The sequence below is a fragment of the Vicugna pacos genome, chromosome 22 (assembly GCF_048564905.1).
Source record: "Vicugna pacos chromosome 22, VicPac4, whole genome shotgun sequence".
Taxonomy (NCBI): Eukaryota; Metazoa; Chordata; class Mammalia; order Artiodactyla; family Camelidae; genus Vicugna; species Vicugna pacos.
In genome coordinates, this window is record NC_133008.1 from 6,826,412 (window position 1) to 6,853,917 (window position 27,506).

The 27,506-nt window shown below is 48.2% G+C and overlaps 1 protein-coding gene across 1 annotated transcript in view; it reads right to left on the minus strand.

Moving 5' to 3' along the window:
* Positions 1–1,774: 1,774 nt before the first annotated feature.
* The window catches only part of MAML1 (mastermind like transcriptional coactivator 1), a 41,295-nt gene continuing 15,563 nt past the window's right edge, over positions 1,775–27,506 (minus strand). The window contains exons 2-5 of the mRNA XM_031689269.2: positions 11,765–13,177; positions 9,443–9,682; positions 7,152–7,248; positions 1,775–5,283 (exon numbers count right to left, since the gene is read on the minus strand). Of these exons, the coding sequence (XP_031545129.2) occupies positions 4,304–5,283; positions 7,152–7,248; positions 9,443–9,682; positions 11,765–13,177 (2,730 nt within the window). The 3' untranslated portion in view covers positions 1,775–4,303. The remainder of the gene's footprint in view (positions 5,284–7,151; positions 7,249–9,442; positions 9,683–11,764; positions 13,178–27,506) is intronic.

Consider the following 27,506-nt stretch of genomic DNA (forward strand, 5'->3'; position numbering starts at 1 on the left):
GTGCTTTTCATTGAACACATGCTGGGCGTGTGCTGACTGTGCTTTCTCAGCATGCCTTCCCTCCTTTTAACAGCACCTCCTTCCTTTGGGGAGCCCCCGCTCCCATCCCACGTGGCCATGAACTGGTCTCCCCCAGAGCTCCAGCTGGCTCCCTGCCAGCACGTGGTCTCCATGAAGTGCCTCCTTCGAGGGGCCTGTCCTGCCCATCACAGGTGAAGTCTTTCAGGCCTCACCTCCCCTCGGCAGCCCCAGTGCCCTCTATCTTATCCTGACACTTGTCAGCTTCTTCCTGACACTTAGCATTCCGGAATCACCTGTCGTTTATGACGTCCCCTTCACACGAGACTGAAGCTCCACGGAGCAGGGCCGGGCTCTCCTACACCGCTGCTACACTCCCTGCTTCTAACACGACACCTGTCCACAGCACGTGCCGTAAACACGAGCCGAGTCAGCTGTCCCTCCCCTGCCTGCCTCCCCACTGCACGGGCCTGGCTGGTGACTGACAAGACACAGGAGCTGCTGAGATAGGAGCCATCTGGCCACTCCTGAGGCCTGGCTTGTTCAAGACCTTCTTTGATTCTGGAAGCTACCTGGTGGCCTTAAAAACAGGCCGGGCGGCAGGGAATTTTCGGGGTTTTATTAGCCAGATTTTTTTCTATTGGCTCCCAACAGAAGCAGCCCAACTAAACCAGCACTCCAAGTTACTACGTTCAAAACCTTTGTAAATATTTAAAATAGCTGCATTGCATCTGGTTAAACAACACGCGCCGCACTTCCTTAGCCAAGCCCCTCTGGCAGCCTCTGCCCTCCTGGCTTTCCACAGTTGCACATGCCGCTGCTCTGCGCCCAGGATTATTTTCAAGGGTGGCTTCTCAGAACTGGAATGGTTGGGTTGGACAGATGGCATGGACATTTTAAGGAGCTTGCTACCTTTTCCAAAATTTCTTCCCACAAGAGGTTGCAGCGCGGCTGGCCCCAGCACGCCGCAGCCGGCGAGGGGTGCTGCTCAGCTCCCGGACCTGTGAGCAGAGCTATCTCCCCCGTCCTCGCCTGCACCCCCACCCCACACACGCACGTCCTGTGCACTCTCAGCCAAGGCTTCCTGGGTCCTGAGTTTTTCCTTTACCCGCCTTACAGACAGGCTCTATTTGAGTTTCAGTAATCAAATCGTTTTATTCTATCACATGACAGGCTTCCTTACCTGGACTCCCTGGGAGCTCCCGCTTGTCCAGGTCTGACCCACTTCCAGCCTATGGCTGAGATGAGAGGTCACCCAGAAGACTTACCTTCCAGGTTCCCAGTGTGGCTTCTGCCAGTGTCATCCGAAGCCCCTTCACAGTGTGACACTGACAGGAGCGGGTGGATGAATCTGCCAGAGCACACGTTCTCACAATAGAAAAGGAAAACTAAGTAAGCCCTAGAGAACGGTGCCGAGGGTGAGCCTAAGCGTTTAAGTGAAGTATCTGAATGGCTGAGGAGCTGGAGTAACCTTGAGTTATTGGGTCCAACTCCCTCACGTTAGACACAAGGACATGGACGAGCCCCAGAGAGGGAAGAGGCCAGTGGTCCTGGGTGATGTCCTTGCTAATCTCATAGTGACCATCAAAACACAGAAGTTACTTTGAGGGAAACCAAACCAAATGTGCCCACCACCAATACGTGTTAATAAAGTAGCTACATCACAAGAGGAAAGCAGCTACTGAACACAGCAGCTGTGCGCCGGCCCGCCTCCTACCCTGCTGGCACGGCCGTGCGAAGTGACATACACGGGCAGTTTCCATACTAGCAAAATACTTTTATTTTAAAATGATAAAACAAGGAAAGTAAAGATTTCTTTTTGGTGTATACCAGTTAAGAGAAGTAGAAGAATAAGGGGATTAATAGGATTTTCATGTACTTTGATGACAGTAAAAAGTTAACAATACCAATTGTTCGCCATAAAACATCATAGCTCCCCCAAAACACATATATAAAGGATCACTGTTTTAGAATCTATAAAAGTAAAAAATATACAGTCAGAAGCTCTAACGCTTATTCCACCTTTAATATAAAATTGTAAACATTTATTTACACAAAGCAAATGTGTATAACAAAAGTCCGAGCACCCTTTTCTTTTGAGTCATGGCTCCTGGAAGATGGGGATTTGCACTGAAGTGGAGTTGTCTCCTTCCCTGACTACCCAAAAACCAGATTCATAAATAAAGCCACGGGCAGCTCCCTGGGGGGACCCCAAGCATCACATTTTATTGCTCTGACACTGCAGCAAGTGAGAAGCCTGCTGTCTGTTTGGCGGCCCCAGGACTAAGGCAGGGGCAGCCCTCCCCAGAAGGCGGAGGCAGAGGCGCGAGCGCCTGGGGACAGAGGTGAGCAGCAGCCAGAGGGGCACCGGGAGAGGAACAAGGACCCGCCACCAGCCTTCAGCCCACTATTTTTGGTAGAAAATCCGCTGAAGTCACCCTCTTCCCCTTCATATTGGGGAACTCACGCAGAGGGTGGGATCTTCACTGGCTTAATGATTCATTCCCTTCTTTGAGAGCTAAATTCAGCGTCTGGGGAAAGTGGGGAGGACATTTAAAGGGGAATGGCCCGAACACCACGCTCACGGTGGCAAATGGCTATTAGAGAAGAGGCTCTGAGGGTCCAAGTACCCCCATGAAAGGCACTGCTGGCGCAAAACAATTACCAATGTGTGTACGACCCTCCACCCCCTCAAAGCCACTCAAGCTGGTCGTGTGAATATTTTCCTTGGCTCAATTCTTTACTTATGATACTCCTTGAATTACCCATTTTGAGACTCCCGGGAAATACAAATGGGGTTGTGGTTTCTCCTGAGACCACTCTGCATGTCAAGCCACCCTTTTCAGTGTACTACCTTCTCTCCAACACTCTGTGTGAAAGGGTCCGCCCTGCACTCGCCATTCTGCTTTCGTTATACCGAAGTGCTCTGTCTTCCTTCTCCACACACAGCCCACAGGTAATAATCTGTTTTGTGGACTCTTAGCTTAGTCAAGTCCATTCGTTCACAGACCTTGAAGAGAAATCCACTTGAATCTTTAGAAAGGATGTATTAGTGTTATAAAGCAATTCTCTTTAAAAAGTGCAAGTCGTTTGACGAGGGAGTGGCAGAAGCAGTAAAATACAGTGGAATTCTTTCCTCTGGCCTCGCCTGCGTCCCCTCGGCCAAACAGGGCCCACCTTTTTCTCCTTTTCCCAAACCTCTGCCTTCTGGGGAGGGGTACCCTCCTCCTTGCAATGCCACGGTTCCCTCTAAGGAGTTTTGATGATTCTTTCCCCTCCAATCTAGTAAATCTGTGCTTACGAGGTTTTTCCACTTGGGCTGGAGAGAGAAAGAAGGGGAGGCAGAGAGAAAGGTCAGGTGAACTGAAGACGGGGTGAAGACAAGACATCTGTGCGTAACTCAACAATGATCCCCCTCCCAACACGTTATACAGGAGTTTTCAGAGACACTGCAACAGGTGGGAAGTTACAACAAAAGAGGACACAGTAACCCAATGACTCCATCTTAGCACTTAGCCTGGGGGCCTGCCACCAACACACATGGGAAATTCTTCCGCCCAGGTCCTCCTAACTGCCCACCCGCGTTCTGGAAGGAGGAGCTGCTGGGAAGACCCATCTGTGTCACTAGTTCTGCATCATGTTCCTTTTTGGCACTTGCAGTCACAGCCTGCACTTACGGAAATGATTTTCCACTGAGCCTCCTTTCCCCTGAAAGCTGACAAAGAGCAGGAATAAAAAAGGCTCTTAATCAAAAGGAAACACTAGGTTTCCAATGCCACTTAATCACTTTAAACCGTCACCTATCCTAATCTGTTTTAAAACCTTAAAAAATTTAAAAAATCTTTTCTACCCTACAAATTGCGAATAGTTCTGCTATAAAGTTTCAACAAAAATTTGTCCCCAACATTGGGGCAAGTGGAGAAATCTTGGATTAAGTCAACACAATGGCACAGATTTTTAGAAGCCTGACATCATGGGGTTTCATTGTTGGTTTTTTGGTCATTTGGATAGAAAACCACCTGCAGAACCCTGTCCTGCTGTCCCAACACCAGGTAGCGATGCCAGCAGATGGGGTGGGGCCAGCCCGACAGCCCACAGCTGCTGGCAGGGAGCCATGGGCCCCATTGACTCTGGGAGGGCCGGCCTTGGCCCTGGGGCTCTAGCTCCACCCACCCGCCCAGCTCCCCGGGGCCCTGGGCTTTTGGTCCAAAGCAGTTGCTCCTTCTTGCATCTGAGAGCAAAAATATAGGGTGTATGAACACTGACACCACCACAAATTCTCCCGTTACTGAGGCCCTAAAAGGTCGTCCAATTCATTCATCCACTCCTCCGAAGTCCTGTTCTTCAGCAAGGAGTCGATCAAGTCAGCATCTCCAGCCATGCCGGCCAGCCCACTGCCGCCCGGCTGCCCGCTGTAGGCAAAGGGCAGCTCCTGGCCTGCGGTCCGCACAGGGTAGGCCTGGGCGCAGTGCAACCCTGCCCGCCCGCCCATCGCTGGGGCGGGGCTCTGGCTGAAGGCCCCCAGCTCAGGCCCGGCTGGGCTCAGGCCCGGCAAGCCTTGCGGTGGGGCTCCCTGGGGAGGTGCTGGGGCAGGGGCACTGGTCCTCTGCTGTGCGCTCACAGGGGGCAGCATGGACCCTGCTGCGGCTGCCGAGCTCAGGGGGGCCATGGGCCTGCTGGGCATCGCCTGGGAGAACTGCGGGCTGGACATTTTCAGGTGGGCCTGCTGCATGTGGAAACTGGAAGCCGCAGTGAAGGGGCTTACGGTGTTGTTCCCTGGGGTTTGGCCACTCAGGTTTGGCACTCCCTGATGCTGCCATGAGGGAGTCTGGCCTCCCATGGTCGCCGACACCCGTGGGACCTGTGGCTTAGTTAAACCAGAGTTCAGGGGCCCCTTACTGTGCTGTTGGGAGAGACCAGAGTTCCCCAGAGAGTTCTGCCCATAGGCAGCTGAAACCGAGGTGTTCTGGCCCATGCTGGTCTGCCGCGGAATGTGGGCATGTCCGTTGGTGGCCTGCGGCGGAGGCTGGGCCACTATCTGGGTTATACCAGAAGCCATGCCATAGAGGCTGCTCTGCGGCATGCTCTGGGAGCCAGCGAACTGAGCCACGCCGCGGTCCTGCTGGCCTGAGTTTGACGGGAGGGAAGAAACCGAAGTGTGTGCAGGGCCCATTGGCATCAGACTCCCGGCCTGAGAGAACACTCGAGGGCAGCTGGCATTAGACGGACCCAAGCTGCTCATGCCAGGCATGGCAGTGGAGGACCCTGGAAGACAGAAAACTCTGTCAGTAAGCGGGCACTTCTTGGCCACCACTGCAGAGACACACCGGAGCCCAGGCTGCAGCCGTTATCCTAGAGACATGAAGGCACAATCAGAACATCATACATCTCATGTCGGGGAGAGCCCGGGGGCTGGACCAATGAGGAGACTGAGACAGGAGAGGCGAGCGGTGTGGCTAGGGTGTGGGGACAGCATCCAGAGATAAGCTGCAGGCGCGGTTCTGGGCAGACTCAGGAGAGCTGCAGCCACCACGTGAGGGACAGGGTCGCAAAGCCAAAGGGGAACTGGACTGTGACTCTGTTTTAGACCTTGCTGGGCAGGGACTGTTAAAATCACTTAGATGAGGGGCCTGTGCAATGTGGCACTACAGGGTGGTGGCTGGGGAAGAGTCTAGAAGACATTTACCGAGCACCTGCTCTGTGGGGGGTGCTGTGCTGGGGAGACAGCACGGAATGGGACAAAGCGGTCCTGTCCTCAGAGAACTTGCTGTCTGGGACTCTGTCTTCAGCAGTGGATGCACAGTGACAGCACTCACCTGAGACGCTTTCTTGTGGGTAGGAGAGCGGCTGTGCAGGGACTGGCCGTAACTGAGCACCTTTTTCTCCTCTCCCTCTCTCCACTAGAACCTAACTAAAAGCTTTGTTGAGGAAAACAGAAGAGCTGAAAGAGTCCACTTCTCTCCCACTGACAGCCCACAACAACACGAGATGGGCTGGAGGCAGGAAGGCTGGCGAGACCCAGGCTCCCGAGAGGCCTGCAGACTTCAGCTCCCTGGTCCCGGTCAGCACACACACAAAACTCCAGCTGTCTCCTCCAGAAGGCACGGCTGCAGTCAGTTTCTCTGGGACACTCTATAGTGAGAATCACTGGGGAGGGTGTGGCTCAGCGGTAGAGTGCGTGCTTAGCATGCCTGAGGTCCTGGGTTCAATCCCCAGTACTTACATTAAAATAAATAAATAAAAATAAACCTAATTGCCCCCCCCCAAATAAATAAAATAAATCTAATGGTATAGTGAGAATCACTGACCAAGAAAAGCACAGATTTCAAAGATATTCTCAGAACTAGGAAGACAGGTGTGGCCTACATTTTACTGCACATGTCAAATGAAATCTGTTTCTGGAGCGACAGCCTGCACAGAGGCAGTCGGGCTCCCTGGCATGTCTGAGATGCGGCAGCTGACATCTCAGGACGCCTCCTGCCCCTTTCTGGCCAACTGTCTGCTGCTGATACTGCTACCCACCAGGCTGATATGAGCAAACAGGAAGAAAGGAAAAAAAGCAAAAAGACACACAAGTGCATTAAGTCTCTCTTTATCTGTAAAATTGGAGAGGGTCATTTTTCAAAGAAACATGTAACAGCAGAAGCAGAGGACTTTCTTAAGAATTACAGAAGCCATTTCCTGTTGATAAGATCTCCTCCATCTTGGGGGAGGGTGTGGCTCAGCGGTAGAGAGCATGCTTAGCATGCACGAGGTCCTGGGTGCAATATCCAGTACCTCAGTCGAAAATCAACAAATAAATAAATCTAATTACCTCTCCCTGCAAAAAAAGAAAGAAAGAAAAAGAAAAAGATATCCTCCATTTGGAAATGATTTTGCTTCAAAACACTGTATAGCCAGGGACACAGCCATGGCACTCAGCTGAAGTGGTCTGCCTCTATGAACATGCCCTGACCTGTAGGGTAGCCAGAAAGCTAGGCCCCTCGTGCAGACTGAGGTTACACGAGCAAGTAAATCCACTCAGTACCTACAGCATAAAGCTGGGCGGACAGCAGGAACTCGGCAGGAGGAGAACCACTCTGTCCGGTGCCTGCCTCCCTCTGCCCTCCTCCATCACCTCAGATTCTCCTCACCTGTGAACTGGCCAACCTGTTGTGGGAAGGTGCCCTGGGTTGGATCTTGGTACTGGGGTGGCGGGCGAGTCAGATGGCGCTGAAACTGCTGCTTCTCCTAGAAAATGCCAAGAACAACAGAACAAAACAGTAAGAACCACACAAAACAGAAAGAGTTAAAACTGTCCAAGTTTGTTACTCAGAAGGACTCCTGTGGAAATAATGCTTTGTATAATCTCATCTCGGGGATTCTTTTTTTTTTAAACGTTTTTTTATTGAGTTATAGTCATTTTACAATGTTGTGTGAAATTCCAGTGTAGAGCACAATTTTTCAGTTATACATGAACATACGTACATACATTGTCACATTTTTTTTTTTGCTGTGAGCTACCACAAGATCTTGTATATATTTCCCTGTGCTATACAGTATAATCTTCTTTACCTATTCTGCATGTGCCTGTCAGTATCCACAAATTTTGAACTCCCAGTCTATCCCTCCCCTCTCCATCTTGGCAACCACAAATTTGTATTCTATGTTTATGAGTCAGTTTCTGTTTTGTATTTATGTTCTTTTTTTTTAAGATTCCACAAATGAGTGATCTCATATGGTATTTTTCTTTCTCTTTCTGGCTTACTTCACTTAGAATGACATTCTCCAGGAACATCCATGTTGCTGCAAACAGTGTTATGTTATCGTTTTTATGGCTGAATAGTATTCCATTATATAAATATACCACTGCTTCTTTATCCAGTCATCTGTTGATGGACGTTTAGGCTGTTTCCATGTCTTGGCTATTGTAAACAGTGCTGCTATGAACACTGGGGTGTAGGTGTCTTTCTGAAGTAGGGTTCCTTCTGAATATATGCCCAGAAGTAGGATTACTGGGTCATATGGTAAGTCTATTCCTAGTCTTTTGAGAAATCTCCATACTATTTTCTGGGGGATTCTTAATAAACAGTATGGAACAGAAGGATGGGGTGGATCTAAGGAGCAATGATTTAAAAAAAAAAAAAAGGTGGTGTATCGGTTTTAAAAAAGTAGAGGGCAGACCAGGGAAATGCAGATCAGAGCCACAGTGAGGTACCATTTCACACCTACTAGGATGGCTAGAATCAAAGACAGATAAGTGTGGTGAGGATGTGGAGAAACTGGCCCCTCATACACTACTGTGGGAATGAAAAATGGTGCAACTGCTTTGGAAAACAGCCTGGCTGTTCCTCAAAAGATAAAACTGAAGAGTTACCATTCGACCCAGCAATTCCATCCCTAGGTATACACTCAGGAGAACTGAAAACCTGTGCCCACATAAAGGGGAAACAACCCAAATGTCCATGAATAGATGAACAGATAAATAGTATTCATACAACAGAATATTACTCAGCCATAAAAAGGACTGCAGTACTGGTACATGCTACAGCATGCTTGAACCTTAAATGCATTTATATGAAATGTCCAGAACAGGCAAATCGATAGAGACAAAAAGTAGATTAGTGGTTGCCTAGGCTTAGGGAGACAGAGGAATAACTTTTAATGGGTATAGGGTTCTTTTTAGGTGAAGAAATGTTCTAAAATTGACTGTGGTGATGGCTGTCAACTGTGAATACACTAAAAGCCATGTGAACTGTACACTTTAAATGGGTGAATTGTGTGTCATGTGAACTATATCCCAATAAAGCTGTTATTTAAAAAATGGCAGAACTGTGGCAGTAATGTGGGCTGTAAAGTCATTTCAATCAACTCTACCCTCTGGGTAGCTAGGTCTGCTCTTATGTCTTAAGGATACAGTTCTAAATCCTGAGAACTGCTGTAAAGTTGGTACCTGCATGCTCACTCGGTGACCAAGCAGGGGAACTACAGGCCTGGGAGGGGGCTTGTCAGTCCTGATTCTAGAACCCCCGGACCTCAGCAATGTCTCCGTTTCCCTGCTTCATGTCCTGGCTTAGCAAGCTCTACATTTACAACCAGGCTGGGTCCTGTGGCAAACTGGCGGACTGTGAGTTCAGTGCTTCAGTAGCTGCCGACAGGAACATGGAAAAATGTTCCAAACACATACGGTTTTAGCCACAGATTTGGTCTCCATTAATCCCCACTAAGTGACACAAAGCTGCTCTCACACAGGCTACCCTGTGTGAGGAATGAATGCCACACTCCTGGAAAGCGGCTTAAAAGAGCAAAGTAGTCTAACACCAGACGTGCACACGCTCACAAACCCACATACACACAAGCGGAGTCTGCAGCCACCGCAGCGGCTTGGGAGGCAGGCAAGCGTGGGAGGGGGCTGCGGGCTTTGCGTCCACCTTTTTTCTTTTACCTGTTCTGCCAGAAGGTGCTGCTGCCTTTGCAAGAACTGCTGCTGCTGCAAATGCTTCTGCTGCTGCTCCCTCTGCTTCTGCTGGTCCAACAGCAACTGATGCTGCTTCATGACAGCTGCCTGCTGCTGGTTACTGAGATACGGGGTGCTGCTGTGAGTGCTGGCCACAGACACGGCAGGCGGCTGGGTCCCCACGCTTGTGGCCTGGGTTGGAACAGGGACGCTGGGAGGGTTCTGCTCCTGTCAACGCAGAGAAGGGAGTCTCAAGTCAGGTGGGACACGGTGAAGTCCGTGAGCCCTGACCACAGTGGATGAGCTCTGGCCGGCAGAAGCCCGGCTCGAGGCCTTCTCCTGAAGCCTCTGCTTCCCTGCAGGTGACTCCAGGGCAACCACCCTCCACTGTGAGGCCGGGGACTGAAGGCACTAGCACCCGAGTATCCAGGCACAGCAGTGGACAGTTACCAGCTGCGTCTTCACTTTGTTTCTTACAATTCACCAGGGGCAAAGGTGTGCTTTTACATTTAAGCTCGTGCATCTACATCCCATGCTTCCACTGGCAGCTGCAGCTCAGAAATGCCCCCTTGCTGGAATGCGTGGTGCAAACGAGCCCCTAAGGGAGGAATATCCTGAGGGGCCCTGGCTGACGGAGACGCTGCATTCTGAGTGTGCAAACCTTAGGTCCCTGCTGGAAAGGCTGTCCCTGAACCACCTGAAACTGTATGGTTTGTCCACCTGTGGACAGCATTCTCCTGGGAAGAGGTTCCTGGCCTTTGTCAAACATTAATGCTCAAAAAATACTGAGCATTAGTGAGAACTTTATAGGATATTCGCTATCATTACCTGGGCCTAAAGTAAGAGTCATGTTAAAGGTTAGCACAGTATTATCCCAATATCACTACCTACATTTAAAAGAAAAGGGGAAATTTTAACTCAAGACAGGAAAAAGGCAAAAAGGAACTACCATTTATGCAAATTCAAATTTCTGAGCTCCTTTCCAATCCTTATGCGTCTGTATATTTAGTCCTTACAAGGTTCTAATCTTAGAGCACACTGATCTTGAGGTAATCTCCTCATCCCAGTCACCAGATGCTCAGACTCACGAGTGCCCTGTGAGGTGCCAGTGCCGCTGAAATGGCAGTCACCACCACGTGCTCTTTCCTGGGTCGCCCTTTTTTTTTTTTTTAATGTTTTTTCCTTCTGGTCGGGAGGTAATTAGGTTTTATTTGTCTTTTAATGGCAGTACTGGGGACTGAACCCAGGACCTTGTGCACGCTAGGCACGCGCTCCACCCCTGGGCCGTACGCTCCCCACGCTGGCTTGCTCTTGGTGGCTGCGCAGCAGCTCAGTGGCTGAAGCAGGTACAAGTGCGAACATTCACATGTGCATTCTCTGGCTGGGAGGTGACCACACTGCTCCCAGCTTTCAGCTATTAGAAATAATCATGCAATGACTATTGTGCACATAGCTTTCTTTCTTCAGATTACTTCTTGCAGGGGTATAATGTGTTTATGCTTATAAACATTTTTACGGCTTATGAAAAATTGTCAGTTTACTCTCCAAAAGCATTCTGTCCCTTTACACACCCTCACTACTGTCTGAGCATGTCAATTTCCTCACAGTATTACTAGCACTGAGGTTTTAATGTTTAATTTTTAAACCTGCAGAGTGCTACAAATACACAAGGGTACACATAAAGGTACTCAAAGGGGACAGTAATGCAGGACACCCACCCAGCTGCATGTGGCACAGCTGTGGGCGTGAAGGCAGTCCAGGACACACTGTGCAGTGAGAAAAGCAAGCGCACTCCCCTCTAACTGTGAGGAAGTTGGAGAACACTCTGTGTCTGATGCTCTACAAGCCTTGGCCATATGAACACTTCCAGCCAGGGAGCAGACATTTCAGAACACATTGGAACATGAGCAGAAATGCACATAATGATCATGATAAAAAATGACAATCATTCTCCACCCTACAGTGCCACGTGACTCTGCTGGGCTGGAGCATCTGGACTAAATACCATGGAGTTCAAATGTGTTAGGGAGCAGCACTCACCTGAATGTTGTAAGTTTACTGAAGCTTACGGTATTTTGAACATACAGATTTGACAGGTGGTTTAAATTAAAACAAAAAACAAAGAACAGAGCCTCTGAGAAGCACATTCCGTGTGATCTTTACCTGGTTTGCCTGACTCATTTTCACTGCCAAGGGAGTCAAAGGACAAGAGTAGCTGCCCCCTCCCTCCCTTTGCTCCCCAGCTACCGGGGACCTGGAACCCACGTGATGGATGTGGAAGCATAGCACACAGAGCAAAGCCCCGCTCACCTGGGCAGGTGGAACCAGCGATCGGAAGGGCATAGTTCCCGGCTTTGGTTTCATCAGAAATAAGGAGTTTTGCTCATTGTTCAGATGAGGCAGCTGCTGGGGAAGATAAGCCATCAGGGCCGGCTTGCTCTGGCCGGCCCCCGGGCCACCTTGCCCACAGTCCGCTTTGTAGTGAGAGAGGGGTTTGGTGTTGCCGTAGTCCAGCACTGACCCTGGGCTAGCCACAGCATTCTGACTCAAGCTACTTGGTGGCTGGTGACTCAGCAGGCTCACATGGCTGGGCTGGAGGTAGGGGCCTCCGGGCCGAGGGGAACTCTTGTTCACACTTGGCATCATGAGCAGTTTGGAGCTGGTGAAGTCCTGCTTGTAGCCCTGAGGGCTGGCAGGCTTCTCCATGGGATAAGGGACATGTAAGGGACTGTGGGAGGAGCTTGTCTGCTGCCACGTGGACATCTGGCCTGGGGCTGGTGCTGGGGCAGCCTGCTGTGGGTTTTGGAGCATCTGCTCGCGTTTCTGCTTGGCAGCGATCTGCTGGAGCTGATGGGCAGAGGACAGCTCTGAGCCCCCTCCTGGGCCCTGGCTCGGCAACACCACACCAGAGAGGGCTCTCTGTGCGCTCTGGGCCTGGGCTGACGCCGGCATCAGGCTGGGACTGGGACTGTCCACCCCAGGCTGACCAGAGGTGTGGAACAGGGGCTGGGAGCCCCCTAGGCTGGGTGCATCTGTGCTCACAGGGCCAGATGACGGCCCCAGGAAGGTCTGTCCTGCAGACCCAGCCCTCACTTGAGGAGAGCCTAACTGTTCTTGTTCAAAGGCTGCTGGAGAGAATTCCGTCTTAATGTTAATGTCCTGTGCCAAGGGGGTCTGTGTGGCAGAGCCAGAAGACTCTGGGTCCTTCTTCTCCTCAAAGTCCTCAGTAAACAGATCCTTCATGTCTTCGTCGGGCACTGACCTGTTCAGCTCCTCGATGAGCTCCTTCCACTCCTGCTCGTTGAGGTTGAGGTCAGGCATGAGGTTGCTCTGAGATATGGAGCCTCCGGCCCCCGAGATCATGCAGGGCAGGTCGTCCACAGGCTCCTGCTTCAGCTCTCTGCTCAGGCTCAGGGGAAGGGACTCACCGGGGTTACCGCCTCCATTCAGGTGGAGGCTCGAGTCTGCCACACACTTCTTGCTGATGGAGTCCAGCCCTAGTGAGTGCTTCCCACCGGCCTGCAGGGCCTCTGCACCAGGCTTGTCCGGCTGACCAAGGGGGGAAGCTGGAGGCAGGCCATTGGAAGAGACAGCTACTCCAAGAGGGGCCTCGCGGCGCGTCTTCTTGTGTCCAGGAAAGAGTTCCCCGTAGCCATTCTGCTGCTCACCATTCTGAGGGGAGGTGGCACTATCGAGATTCCTCTTCACCGTGTCATGGAGATGCTGAGAAACAGGAAAAAGAGTGACTGACATGCACAACACTATGTATCAGGTCCCCCTGCTTCCAATGGTGACATGAGCCAGGGGTCTGTATTCCTGAAGTGCCCTCCTGCCAGTTTTGCTTGCCCAGTTTACACACTCCATTTCCGGGAACACACCCCCATCTTCTCTCCAGGGCTCTCCCTCCCCTGGGGCCCGTGGCCCTGCCTGAGTCAGGATTAGCTCAGCTGTGGGAAAGCAGCCTCCCTGCAGTCAGCGCATCAGTCCCTGGACTTCTGCAGCTGCCTGTCGTCATCTAATCTGAGGGTGCCAGAGGATGGAGGCGACAAGGAAAAGCAGAGGATGCACATACATTCTTGAGGACATCATTAGAACCCCGGATCTAGGTTATACCCGAGACCAGCCTGTTCCTCTGGACTTTCCACTTATGGGAACCCATAAACTCTTCCTTGTGTTTAAACCTGTTTAACGTGGATTTCTGCTGCCCTCAGCTGAAGGAGACCTGGCCAGTACAGGCTCTTTCTCAGGCTTTGTTGGGGGCTGACCGCAAGCCCCAGGCCTCCATCTTGGTGCACAGGCATTTCCCAGCCTTTCCAGGTGCCCTTACTCGGCTCCATCCCTTCTCTCCAGGCTGGGCTGCTTCCTCACATGCCTTACAGGCCTCTGTCTTTTGTCTCATTCTCCTCCCCACCAACCCTGAGCATCTCATCCCCTGCACCCAAGCACCGGCCCTCAAAAACCCTACCACTTCTTAGTAAGACCACTAATTTGAACACAGTCAGGTCTGTCTGGCACCGATTCTCACCTCCCCATGTTCATTCTATTAACCTTATTAACAGTCTACTGTGTGTCAGGGGCAAGTGCTATGGGAACATCAAGACAAATGAGGGGGTCCCTGCTCATCATGGGTTTCCAGTCTTCTAGGACACGAGACATACACGGACATGTTTACAGAATAAGGACAAGTGCCCTATGCAAGCAGTAGAGCAATGAGCACCTGGAGAGTTCAGGGCAGGGGTTTCATGGGGGAGAACATGACACTGCGAGTGGGGAAGGGAGAAGGTGGTATCTTTCCACTGTTTCCCTAGCCTTGTTTTCAGCTGTCAGGACACAACTCCTCCACTAACAGAGGCACCTACACTCAGCCTCTAAACATGGGTGCTCCTTTCCTATGTTTAGTTCTGTTACATTTCCGTCCTTCGCTCCCCACTCCCAGTTCCACCCTCTTCTCCCCTCTCCCACTAGCCCTAAGCATCTATACTGTGCTATGTACACAGCTCCAAACAACAGCTTTACTTATCAGCTTTAAATAAATTTCAGAGGAGTCGGGGAGCAGCACGCAGCACTCAGCTGCAGAGAAGAGCCACAACGACCCATCACACCCACCCTGGGAGCCTGACTACAGGAGTACCTGATGGGGAGGCAGGGGGCGCAGGAGGCACCAACGCTCAGCAGCAAACTGCTTGCTGGGAACAAAGTGCAAGAAAACCAGGAGGGCAGTTTCATCAACCTCTGAGTTTCAGTTTTAATGCATTCATCTCCCTCTTCCTTCAAGACTTTCTTAATTCTTATCCATTAAAGCTGACTGCACAGCAGTCTGTAAATTCTGGCTGAGGAAGTATTTCTTTAAATCCATATCTGGGTACCCACGTTAGCTCAGAAAAACTTAGGAATGCTCGATATATGGAACTGTAGGGCAGAGGAATAAGCGAAACACGATCCCGAATCCAGACCCTCAGAACACAGCCCCTTCAAGAGGACCAGAGCTTACGCTCCTGTAGGTTCTTCTGCTTCCTGACGCCACCTAGGGGTGAGAGGGGGAAGGACACACAATCCTAAAGCGGACCCTTTACAAGATCTATTGTTTGAGTTTCCTTTGGGGAAGGTAAATTCATATCCATTTAATTGGTCAGAAGAAAATCAAAGTAAGTTGCTAATTTTTCTTGGATTTGTATTCTTTTATATTTTCTTTTTGGAAAAATCATGTGTTCCCCGGTGTTAGGTTTGGGCTCTCTGCAAACCTGAGAGCTCACTTTCCCACTGTCCTCAGGGAAGATGGAAAGCTAAGAGGTCAAGGCACTCAATGAGTCAGCTGGTAGTCCCACATTAGAAGCAGAGTCCTTCTCTACCCTGACGATTATAAAAGCTACCACTCCCTCTTTCAATGTTCACACGCAAACAGCTGCAGACAAGTTCCAAAGTAACAACTTAATTCTGCAACACCAATTGCTTTTAGCCAAAGGAAACACCAGGTCATTTTCTCAACAAAATTTAACTGGAATGAAGTAGGCGGGGTTGGGGAGTGTGGAATGCGGTGGCCCTGGCATTTTTAAGCCTTGAGTTATTTGCAAGAATGCCTGATGTAGGGCACTGTAGAGGAGGGCAAAGATGAGTAAACCATGGACCTTTCCCTCCAGGAATGTGTAACAGAGATGGGAAAATGATCTGAACAGATTATAAGTTATTTAAGAACGAATGCAGTGAGAGCTATAAAGCATACAAGCCTGGCTGCCATGTATAGTTACACGTGCTTGCCCTCAGAGGGCTGGTACTCCTGGCTACCAAGTTCAGAGGTTCCTGTTGTAACTACAGGAGCAGTCTGCTGGTGCACTAGGAGGATCCAGTTCTGGGATAACGTGATCTGGTGCTCATTCCTTCACAGAGGGTTTTGCTGAAGAATACTGCATGCCTGATGGTGAACTGGAGGCCCTGCATGCTCACCCAGGCAGTCTTCCACCAATGCACCCCACAGGCCTGACTCCTCCTCCAGCCTGGGCCGCACACCATCGTCAAGTTCTGGGAGAGGGGCCCGAGTCAAGCTGGAGTTGCCACACCCTATGGGTACCAAAGCAGCACCCTGTCCCTACCCACCCACTAGCCTTATCGGACAGTCCCTCATCACGTCTCTACTTCCTCCCTCTCCCACCAACCACCAATGAAATTCCAATGTGCTTTGTGGTCAGACTCCCCCAAATCAGAGTCCTTCCACTCTGAGTTAGCACACAGGTGTGGCTGTTGAACACAGGGAGCTCTCTCGTCAATGCTCCTTATGCACCGGTGCTTCCCGCCCACCTCACTGGGCACGTGCAGCTCCCCCTGCTCTCCAAACACCCACCCCTAGCCCTGACAGTCAGCATTCTGGTCCACCTTCCAGGAACCGACAGGATGTTGGACGTGGGGAAGGTAAGGGACAGGGAGGACTTAGGGGGACTGCTTTCCCCGAGACCGGCTACGTTCTCAGTCTTCCCCTTCCCCTCTCTCCCTCCTCTATCACCTGCCACTTAACTCCTTCCACCTTTTAAGTTCTTTTTCCTCATAGTTCTTTACCATATCATCTTGCTTTCTCTTCTTTTCTAGTTGTTTCTTCTCAGTCTCCTTGAGATAAACACGAGTCCCCTTCAAATAAACACGAGTCTTCTCCCTTTTTCATTCTACATACGTTCCCATGTCTTCAAATTCTTATTACAGAACATCACATTCAGAATAAATCCCACTGCCCAGGGGCAAGTGCCTGCCTCCTTTCACAGGCCATCCCTACTGCGCACCATGTCCAAGTCACATGGCCTTTTGATAGTTTCTCAAATGTGCCCGCTCCCTCCTGCCTCAGAGCCTTTGCCCAGAACACTTCTCCCTCTTGATGTCAGGGGTAGCTTGTCTCCTAATTCAGGCCCCTGATCTCCTCAAAGTCATCATCAGCTCACCTGCTCCTTCCGCACAGTCACTCTTGATCCTATCTCCTTGTTAATTCCCACATTCAGGCACTAATTTGAGTGGGCCCAGCTCTCCCCAATAGAATGAGAAGCAGAGATCCCGCACCTAAAACAATGCCTAGCACGTTCGTTCACAGGTATTTATGGAGTGCTACCTCTAACCCACCCATGTCCACAGAGCTTCAGACTCCTGTCTGTCCAACTACCTAGCTGGTGTGCTCTACTGGGGCACACTACACATCACTCAGACGAAGTCTGTCCAAACCTGAAGCAGCCTCTCCCCAGTCTTGCTCTCCTTGCCTCTGTGCCTGTCTCAGAGACCGTCACTGCTATCCGTCCTATCAGAAACCAGCAGGCTGCTCTTGCCCCTCCTCCTCTACTCCCTGCATCCCTTCCTCCTCTACTCCCTGCATCCCCGTCAGTACCCTGGGCCTGCTGAGTCCCCCTCCCTACCATTCCCTGAATCCACAATGCTCTGCATTCACTAACACCCATTCCTCTTGCCTGAATTACTTTCATCGTGTCTAAAGCTAGTCTTGTTGCAGCCCCACCCTCACTGATACTCTGTACTTTGATCAGAGTGACTGTGCTGAAGGGCAAGTCTGATTCTGTACCTCACTGCCCTCAGTCTCCATAATCCTGAGCTGTCCTTCAGGCTCTAGCACCAGCTTAACTCCCCACCAGCTCCAGCCACATCCACGTTGCACTCCAGTGGTGTGGCTCGTTGGAATATCTCAGAAGTGCAGGTTGAAACAAATAAAGTCACCTAACTTTTAAGGTGACAGAGTTAAATACTGGTAATTTCAACCTCATACCATGCTCACTTCTTTCCATGAGCTCTTCCAGCACCCTATATGTACAGAGAGGCCCCTCAGGAATGTTGGCTGCTATTAGAAAAGACCTTCTCCAGGTAAAGTGGATCTATTTTCATGAAATATTCAAGATTTCAATGATTTGAGGAAAAAAATCTGTGAAGTCCAAAGTTGCAACTTTGATAAGACACAAAATTTGAGCCAAATGCTACAAGGACAAGTCATTACTTCCTTAGGGCGCCTCTTGGACCACTCAGCACCTATACTTACTAAATCCCCACTGCTTTAAAATCTCACTAGACCATCAGAGGTACCCGGAAGACGAGTATCGTCATTCCTGTTTCCACAGCAGATGAAAGTCCAGACCCCCACAGCCCTGCCCTTCTCCGGGGCAGATGAGACAGAGCCCAAGTTAGTCCCACCTGCACTTGTGAAGCTGAAAGAGCAGTCTGATGTGAAACACAAGCAGCAGGGAGTGAGTCAGAGTTTCACACTCTAAGGAGAACCTCCCTGAGACCAAGCGCCAAGAGCCCTGTCCATGAAGATGCTACCAGAAGAACGGGCTGTGCTATGAGGGGTCTCACACATCAAAGCCACGAGCAATTCTCTGTAAAATATTTAAAGAGAAAGTGTCACAGATCCTTCCGTAATCTGCCATTAAAATTCCCACTCTTAAGACAATACCTGTCTGAACAGTCTGGCATTGTCACGGACTTAGAAGCATCGGGAGCACTAGCAGCTCTGTGAGCACCACCCCTGCCACTGAAGCCACCGACAAGGACGTGCTGAAAGCGGCAAGTTCTGACAAGTTTACTTTCCAGAAAACTTCATGGTTTCGTGCCTAGACATTTTTACCATTACCTTAAAAAAAAAACAACCACCTTCTTATTCTGAAAGAATCACATCATAGAAAGTTGCAAAGTGAGTAAGAAGGACCTGTGTACCCTTCACCCAGTTTCCCCCAGCAGCTCTACTTTATATATTATAGCAAAGTATTAGCCAGGTAGAAGATATGGGCAGAATGTGTGTGTACAGTTCTATGTCATTTTAGCATATTACTGTCATCCTTTTGAGAGAAAACTTTTTAAAAAGTAATGTAACCTCTTCCTGCATGATTATAAAGCAGAAAGTTAAAATTCACACTGTATACTGAGAATCAAAACTGCAAAACAGATTGGCTCTTGTGCTTGGCAGGCAGTCCATACACTCCCTTTGCTACAGAAAAACCTATTTCAGAAGCCACGTTAGGCTCAGAATGTTGCATGGTGCACATGAAAACAAAGAAAGTCCTGCTAACTGGCTGTGTGATCTCAGTTAAGATGCAATCCTTCTAGGATCTGCTTTCATGTCCTATAAAATGAAGATCCTGGGTAAGATGACCTACAGTTCCAGTCAGCTCTAAAGGTCCAGACTGCTCTCCTGTTACTACTGATCATTGCCCTGTACAGGGAGGTGCCCTCATGGGTTCATGTCATGCTCATTCACCGAGATCCTATGTGTCAGACACTGCCCTACACAGGCTGTGTGCAAAATAATGGTCAGTACAGATATTCACTAGGTTTTTAACTATATTATAGGCAGAGCACTAAGCACTGGAGATAAAAAGATAAACAAGACACAGTTTCTGCCTCACACCTGGATGTAGCAGAGAAGCAATGAAGGCAGGCCAGATATTACGGAAGGTATTAAGAGAAGAGATGGCAGAAAAGTGTGGGGATGGCATGCCACACTTCCTAGAAGGGGACACCTGAGTTAGGTATTAAATGGGCAGAGAAGTCATCCAGGAAAAGGTGCGGGGGTGAGGGGGGAAGCACTCTGGCTGAGAGGCAAAGGCAAGGATATACAAAAGAGCACTGAAGTGGTCATGGAGGGAGGCAGTGGACAAAGGGAGGCAAGCAGAAGACAATGAGTAGTTTAATGTTGCATAAGTGTAAAGGGCACAACAGAGTGCTGAAACGGAGAGGCTGGAATGGACGCTGATAGTCCCAAAATGTGATTTAGTGGAAAATTTCATAAAGTACACAAACTAGAGAGAAAGGTATAATGAAGACCAGTATGCCCAGCATCCAACTTATACAAATATTAGTGTTTGGCCATTCTGTTTGATTATATCCTTATCTTCCCCCACCCCCCACATCCTCCCAAACCTGGATAATTTTTTTTTAATTTGGCTTTTCATTGAAGTGTATTTGATTTACAATGTTAGTTTCAGATGTACAGCAAAGTAATTCAGTTATACATATACATACATATAATATCTTTTCTTTTCAGATTCTTTTCCATTATGTTATTATAAGAAATTGAGTATTTTCCTGTGCTGTACAGTAGGTCCTTGTTGTTTATTTTATATATAGTAATGTGTATTTGTTAATCCCAAACTCCTAATTTATCCCTCCTCCACCCCAAACCTGGATAATTTAAAAAATAAACCTGAGGCATAATATCATTTAATCCACAAATTCAGTATGTATCTCTAAAAGTAAGAAATCCTTTTTTTTTTAGAACTCTTAAAAATACATGCATGTGTACAACATCACAATGCCATTATCACACCTAAAACATTAATTATTCTTTATTGTCACCATCTCAAACTCATTGGATGGCTACTATAAAAGAAAACTAGAAAAGAACAAGTGTTGACAAGGATAGAGAGAAACTGGAACCCTTGTGCACTACTGGCAGGAATGCAAAGTGGTGCAGCCACCATGAAAACGGTATGGAGGCTCCTCAAAAAAAAATTTTTTTTTCAAGATTTACCACATTAGCCAGCAACTTCGTTTCTAAAAGAATTCCATTTCCAAAAGAACTGAAAGCAAGGACTTGAATAGATATTTGTACACCTATGCTCACAGTAGCATTCTACACAACAGCCAAAAGGCAGAAGCAATCCAGGGGTCCATCAACAGATAAATGGATGAACAAAATGTGGTATGCACACACAGTGGAATATTGCTCAGCATTAAAAAGGAAAGAAATTTGGACACATGCTACAACATGGGTGAATCTCGAGGACATTGTTAAGTGAAATAAACCAGTCATAAAAGGACGAACACTGCATGATTCTACTCATGAGGTACCTGAAGCAGTCGAACTCACTAAAGAGAAAGCAGAAATTTTTGTCTTGCAGAAACATTTTTATTCACATTTTCCGTAATCTGGTGGGTACAACAGCAAATTATTTGGAATTCCGTTCTGAATTAAAGCTGCACCTGCAGACGTTACTTAAAATACAGTACACCAGAGGACAGGGAGAGGAGGAAACGGGGAATGGCTGTTTAGTGGGTACAGTGCTTCAGTTTTGCAAGATGAAAGAATTCTGGAGATGGATGGCGATGTGGTGGCACACAATGTGACTGTACCTTATACTACTGAACTGTACACTTAATAGTGGGTAAGACTGTAAATTTTTATGTGATGTTTATTTTACCACAATTAAAATTTTTTTGATTATTTATTATTGCCCTATATCCCATCAGTGTTATTAATATCTTTCTCAAACAAAACTAAACATAATAAATTATAGGAAATTTCAAACATACATTACAGTGGAGAGAAAGTGTAATGACCCCCATGTACCCACTGCCCAACTGAAACAACACACAGCCCATCTTCTTATTCACACACAACCCACGCTCCCTGGGCTAACCTAGGAATCATCATGCATCGCTAAAACAGAAAAAGCCCTTTAAAAGAATCACAAAAGAACCCTTCAAGAACTTTAAAAATGTGACCTAAAAATGTTATTAAGGATAATTAAGCCACTTTATAGATGGGGAAACTGAGGCTTGGAGACAGAATGTGCGTCACTGAAGGTTGCACAGCAAACTGATGGCAGATATGGACTATGTGATAACATTACAAAAAAAGATGGTCCACAAAAGGATGAGTCTAGTTAACCGAACCTTCATCGCTTTTAAGCAGCATCGTGGTTTTTTTTTTTTAATACAGGCTTTCACATAATACAAAGCTTATTTAAAATCCACCTCGGTCAATCACAAGATCTTGGGCAATATGCTTTGCTTTCTGAAACTTACTTCTTTCATTTATATGATGGGACTAATAATACCTATTTCACAGACTTGTGAAAATTAAATGAAGCATGTCAGACAAAATTAAGGTTAAGTGCTTATCTTAAAATTTATGGCTAACTATCAAAATAACAGAATGTGGTTTTTAGCTTTAGAACCAGCGTCAGAACAAAAGGATCATAGAAAACATCAACCTACCCAAAAGCTGAAGAGAAAGGAAGAAGCAAGGGGATAATAAACCAACAAATACTAAACACAAAAGAACAGAAATAGCTTCAAATATATCAGTCATTATGTAAATGTAAATGAATTAAACTCCCCAATGGAAAGTTAGAGACAAAAAAACCCCATAACACCATTACTGAATGTTAAAAAAAAAATCAGGGGGGAAGGTATAGCTCAAGCGGTAGAGCACACGCTTAGCATGCACGAGGTCCTGGGTTCAACCCCAGGACCACTCTAAAACTGACTAAATATACCTAATTGCCCACCCCCCCAAAAAAACTAATAAAAAAAATCAAATGGTGGTTACAGCTGACTATTCAAATCAGGATTAAACATACATGGGTGACATGTTCTTAAGGCTCCTTCAATATGTAACAGTCCTCTCTCCCTTTTTCCCTTTGTCGTTTATTTGTCCAGGATGCTTAGTCACTGTCCTATAGAATTTCCCACCTTCTCAGTTGGCTGACTGTAGGCCCCCATGGGGTCCTTTATAAGTTCTTCTATCCTTGGTATTTCCTATAAACTGGCAGTTAGAGGCTTGATCAGATTCAAATTTGGCAGAAGGAGGTGTAAATACTTATAGGTGATGTTGTGTTGAGTATCATTTTAATAGGACCTTAGCAGATGAGGTCAGATTCGTGTTTTATAAGCTCTCTATAATGACTGTGTGGCAGATGGATTTCAGGGAGGGAAGCTACAGGCAGAGTGCACAAGCAGGAAACTGCAGAGATAGTCCATGAAAGAGACAAGGACCTGACCATGGGTGTGGGGAAGAAGAGATGATTTCAGATTCAGGGTGGAAGAAAGGTCAGCAGATACTGGAGACCGATTTTATATTGGGGCTGAGGGAGAAAGGAGTTTCTATCTGATTTGCACACATGGGTACAACAGAGAACAAAGGAAAAGCAGGGTCCGAGGCGGGGGAAGGGGTCGTTCAGTTCTAGATATGAAGAGATGACTGGACCAGCCAGGCAATGTCCAAGAGGCAGTGAACAGCACTGACTATGAGTTCCATGGAAAGACAGTCAACAGCAGCTGAAACCATGAGCGGGTCCACCCACCCGGATAAATGAGAAGTCAGCTAAGGGCAGGGGAAGAGCCCACACTGAAGACGGAGCACAACAGCGAGTGACTAGGTAAATGCGTCAGAAAAGCCCAGAAAGATAAAAGGTGAACATGCCCATTGTGTCTAGGCACTAAAGGATCACCCATATTGTTGCCCAGAGCAGTTCCAGAAGTGACTGGAGTAAAAACCCTTGACTTCTGAGAAGTAACCGGGAGGCGAGTAAGTAGAGAGAATATGGACTGTTCTTTTCCAAGTTTAGTTTAAAAAGGGAGATACAGAGACAAAGTAGATTAGTGGTTGCTTAGGGTCGGAAGGGAGGGAGTAGGGGGGTTCAATGGGGTAAGGGAAGTAGGTTTCTTTTTCGGGTAATAAAATGTTCTAAAACTGATTGTGCTGATGGTTACACAACTCCGTAAGTATACTAAAACCCATCAAACCGTACATTTTAAATGAGTGAACTGTACGATATGTAAATTATATTTCAATAAATTTGTTTTTAAAAAGTGGGGGCGAGAGACTGGTTGGTAGCTAGAAAGGGTCAAAGGTGGGTTATTTTGGAATAATACTTGAGCTCACTTGAAGAACAGCAGATAATTGTTGATTAGACTAGATCTCTCTGAAATCCTCTGGAAATCTGCAATTCTATGAATGCAATCAACCACAGGAATATATGAACATGAAAAAGATGTATCATGACAACTACTGAAAGCATGACCACCATGATCTTCCCATTCATGGGGAAATTCTGACTTAATTACGGGCTGTGTATATAAAAGGGATGCCATGCCCTTCCAAAACCATGCCCTTCCCCGGGTTCCCTACTCCATCTAGCCTCTTCAAGGCCCTTGCTCATTCAGTTACCACATTTTTCTCTATTTGCCACTCATCTCCCTCTTTACCAGCTCCTCCCACCCCTGACAAACGCTCAGTACCTCCCATCTTTTGACCTTCATCCTACTCTAATACTATTTTTAGCACAGTGTTAAGAGCATGGCTAGGCTGGGTTTGAATCCTGCTTTAGTTGCTTAACTACTGTATGTTCACAGGCAAATTACTAAACATCCAGAGAAGCTCTGGTTCCTCATCTGAAAAAGAAGGGGCGGGGCTGGGGAGGAGAGCCACTTCCTGGGGGGCTGAGAGGCACATCACTGCTGCTTATTAAGTAGCTGATAAAGTCCTTACTGTTCAGCTAATCCTCTTCCCTTCAGAGCTTCAAAGACCAGCCTCTACTCTGTAATACTCACCAAGGTGACCTCCTGGTTCTTAAATCCAAGGAACGCTTTTTCAACTGTATCTACTTGACCTTTTTGAGGCACTGAGCTCTGATGACCACTCCCCCTTCTCTCAACGTCTTCCTCCCTTAGGGTCCCTGCAAGCACTCTGGACCTGCTCCTGCTTCCAAGGCCATTCTTCGCAGTGATGACACCTGCAGGGCCTTCGTCCCTTTCACTGCTGTCACCTCCTCAGGCAACCCCATCCACACGCAAGGCCTCAGCCACAGCCTTGACACCCTGGCACAGAGCAGGCACTCAAATATTTACTGAGTGAACATTTCCTGGATCATCTTCTTTGTGCCCAGCCTTCTGCCCTGTGCTCTAGACAACTGGAAACTGGTAATCTCCCCAAGGATGTCAGACAGGAGATCCTCCAAACTCAGCTCTTTGCCTTCCTCCCCAAATCTGTCCCTTCCCCTCTTGCTCCCCGACTTGGTACACGGCTTAGTCCTTGACCTCTCAGATGACCAGGCATTGATTTCTGCTGACTGTGCCTTTTTGTAAATCCCTCTCCAGGGAGATCCCTCCATGCCACATCCATCTTAGTTCAACTCCTCATTATTATTGTTTTTACTGAAATTACTGAAGTAACTTTATGCTGATGGGCTTCTACTCTCTCTTCGTTCTAACCCACCCTGTGTGATGTTTTCAATGTGATCTCTCTAAAACACATATCTGAACCATTTAAAATTCCTTATTTCCCCATCACTTACACATCAATTCCTTAACCTGGCCATGTACAGACCAGTTTGGTCTGATCTCAATAAACTTTTCCCTTTAACCCCCTGCTGTTGTTCCCTTGAGGCCTTAACACTGAACTCCTTTCAGGACTGAGAATATACCTCTAGCCTGGCGCCCTCCTACTAACCTTTAAGATTTTAGCCCAAACATCAACTCCTCTATAGTATTTTTTCCCTGACCACTTAGCGCACACCCGGTCAAGTTCCCTACTCCATCCCTAGTCGGGGAATAATCTTTAACAGAACTTTGTACGTAGTACTTGTATTCCAGGGCCAGTCACATTGTAAATACTCACTGATCTGTTTCCCTGCATCTCCCTCCATCCGTGGAGGGCAAGAGCCCTGTCCTTTTCATCCTCAGTGCCAGGCCCAATGCTCAGCAAGTTACAAGCCCCCAGTGAACATTTCCAGAATTCACCCTCCCACCTTCCCCCTCGCTCCCTTTCACAGTCATTCTACTGCTAGTTAGCCTCAGGGGTACTTGTCCTTCAGTTTCGGGGGCTCTCTGCCCAGTGATGAAGGCAGTGCTAGTTCACGTAATCTTCATGACCACCTACGAGGTTGGCGCTGAACTATTATTCCCAGTTTTAAGATCAAGACACTGAGGCTCAGAGTGAGTAGAAAGTGAGTGCTGAACCAGGCCGTGGACACAAGTCTGTCTGACTCAAGTCATTTCCCAAAGTCCAACCTGGGTGACTGCTTCAAACCTGCCTCTTTTCACCTCACAACGTCTCAGCGGCTTTATTTACCAACTCTTTTTCCTTCTCCCTCTTCTCTGAGAGGGAGACATCTCTCCTTGCAAAGATTAACTCCCTTCAGCTGCACCTTCTTATTCCCTCTGGACCTGCCTCATCTGAGACTTTACCCCTTCAAATTCTTCCCTTCCCCACCTCAAAAATAACTTCAGTCTGTTTTGCCTCAGAACAGACATTCTCAAGGCATAGTCCCAGACTAGTAGCATCAGCACCACCTGGGAACCTATTAGAAATGCAAATTCTCAGGCATTAATTTGGGGTTAATGAGACCCACTGAGTCAGAAACTCAGAGTTAGCCCCAGGAAAGTTTTAACAAACCCCCCAGAGGTACTCCCATTAAAAATAAGCAGGTGGAAAAAAAAAAAACAACAGGTGGGAAAAAAAGCAGGTGAAGCTAATTTTAATAATTTAACACAAAATACTGCTTTTTCAAATGTAATCACTATTTTAAAAAAGAGATTTTGCATTCTTTTTTGGTACTCAGTTTTCAAAATCCAGTATGTATTTCACACGTTTGGCACAATTCAATTTGGACTAGACACACCTCAAGCACCTAACAGCCTTCTGCAGCTGGTGGCTACAGTGCTGGACAGCACAGCCCTAGAAATGAGCCTTTAACCTAAGTTTTTAGGACAGCACGAAAACAAAAGGGAGTGCCCACACCTGCTGCCTGCTTCTGGCAGGAGACTCCTCACAGCCTGCCCTGCGGTGGCAGGAAAGCTGAACTTCAACACAACAAGCCCCTTAAATCTCAACCTTGCCCCTTCTCTTTCTCCCAAAACTCCTTCTCATTACCTCATTCAGTATATTCAGCCAGAATCTACTGAGAGCTCACCAAGCCAGCCACTGTCTGGGCCCTGGGGATATAGCATGGAACAGACAGACAAGACAAACCTCTTGCTCTCCTGCTGCCTACCTGCTTACTGACTTGTGCTCCCAAGAAAATAAAGCACAGAAAGGGAGTTTGTGGGGCTTATGATTTGTAAAAAGGTGCTCAGAAAAGGCCTCATTGAGTGTGACAAGTTTAAGCCAAAGTCTGCAGAAGATGAGAGAGTGAGCCATGCCAGCATCTCTGGCGGGCCCAGGTCTAGGGCAGAGCAGTATGCAGAGGCTGAGTGGGAGGGTGCCCAAGTGGTGCTGGTTCTGGGGCGGGGGGGGGGGGTGGTCCTTGAAGAGATGGTGCCAGAGGATCCAGGTGGAAGGAAGAGGGCAAGAGAGGGCGGGAGGGACAGAAATGCCAGACTGCCTAGGATCTGTGGGCCCTGACTAAGGGCTGGTTTTACCTCACAGGAGACAGACACCTGTGGCGGGGCCTGAGCAGGGGAACAAGATCGTCCTGGCTGCTGGGCGGAGAGCCGATCAGAGCAGGGCAGAGTAGGGCAAGGGCAAACATGGAGACCAATCAGGAGGCAATAATCCAGGTAAAAACAATGGCTTACATGGCGGTGGCAGCAGCAGAGGTGGCCAGCTCTGGATGCATGCTGAAGGTGGTGCTGCTGAGGTCTGCTGCTGGGGTTTGGCCTCTGAGAGAAGAATGTCCCTGGCAGACTCACGTGTGGCTAAAGCAGTGAGTGGTAACAAGTGGCAGCAGAGGGGCTGGGTTCACTGACGCTGTTCTGATGGACTCTGAGGCTGCTGGCGGGGAGAGGCCGTGGGCATGTGGGGTTCAGGATGGAGGTGGGCAGAAGAAAAGCAGTTCTGGCACGAGCACAGGGAGCTCCG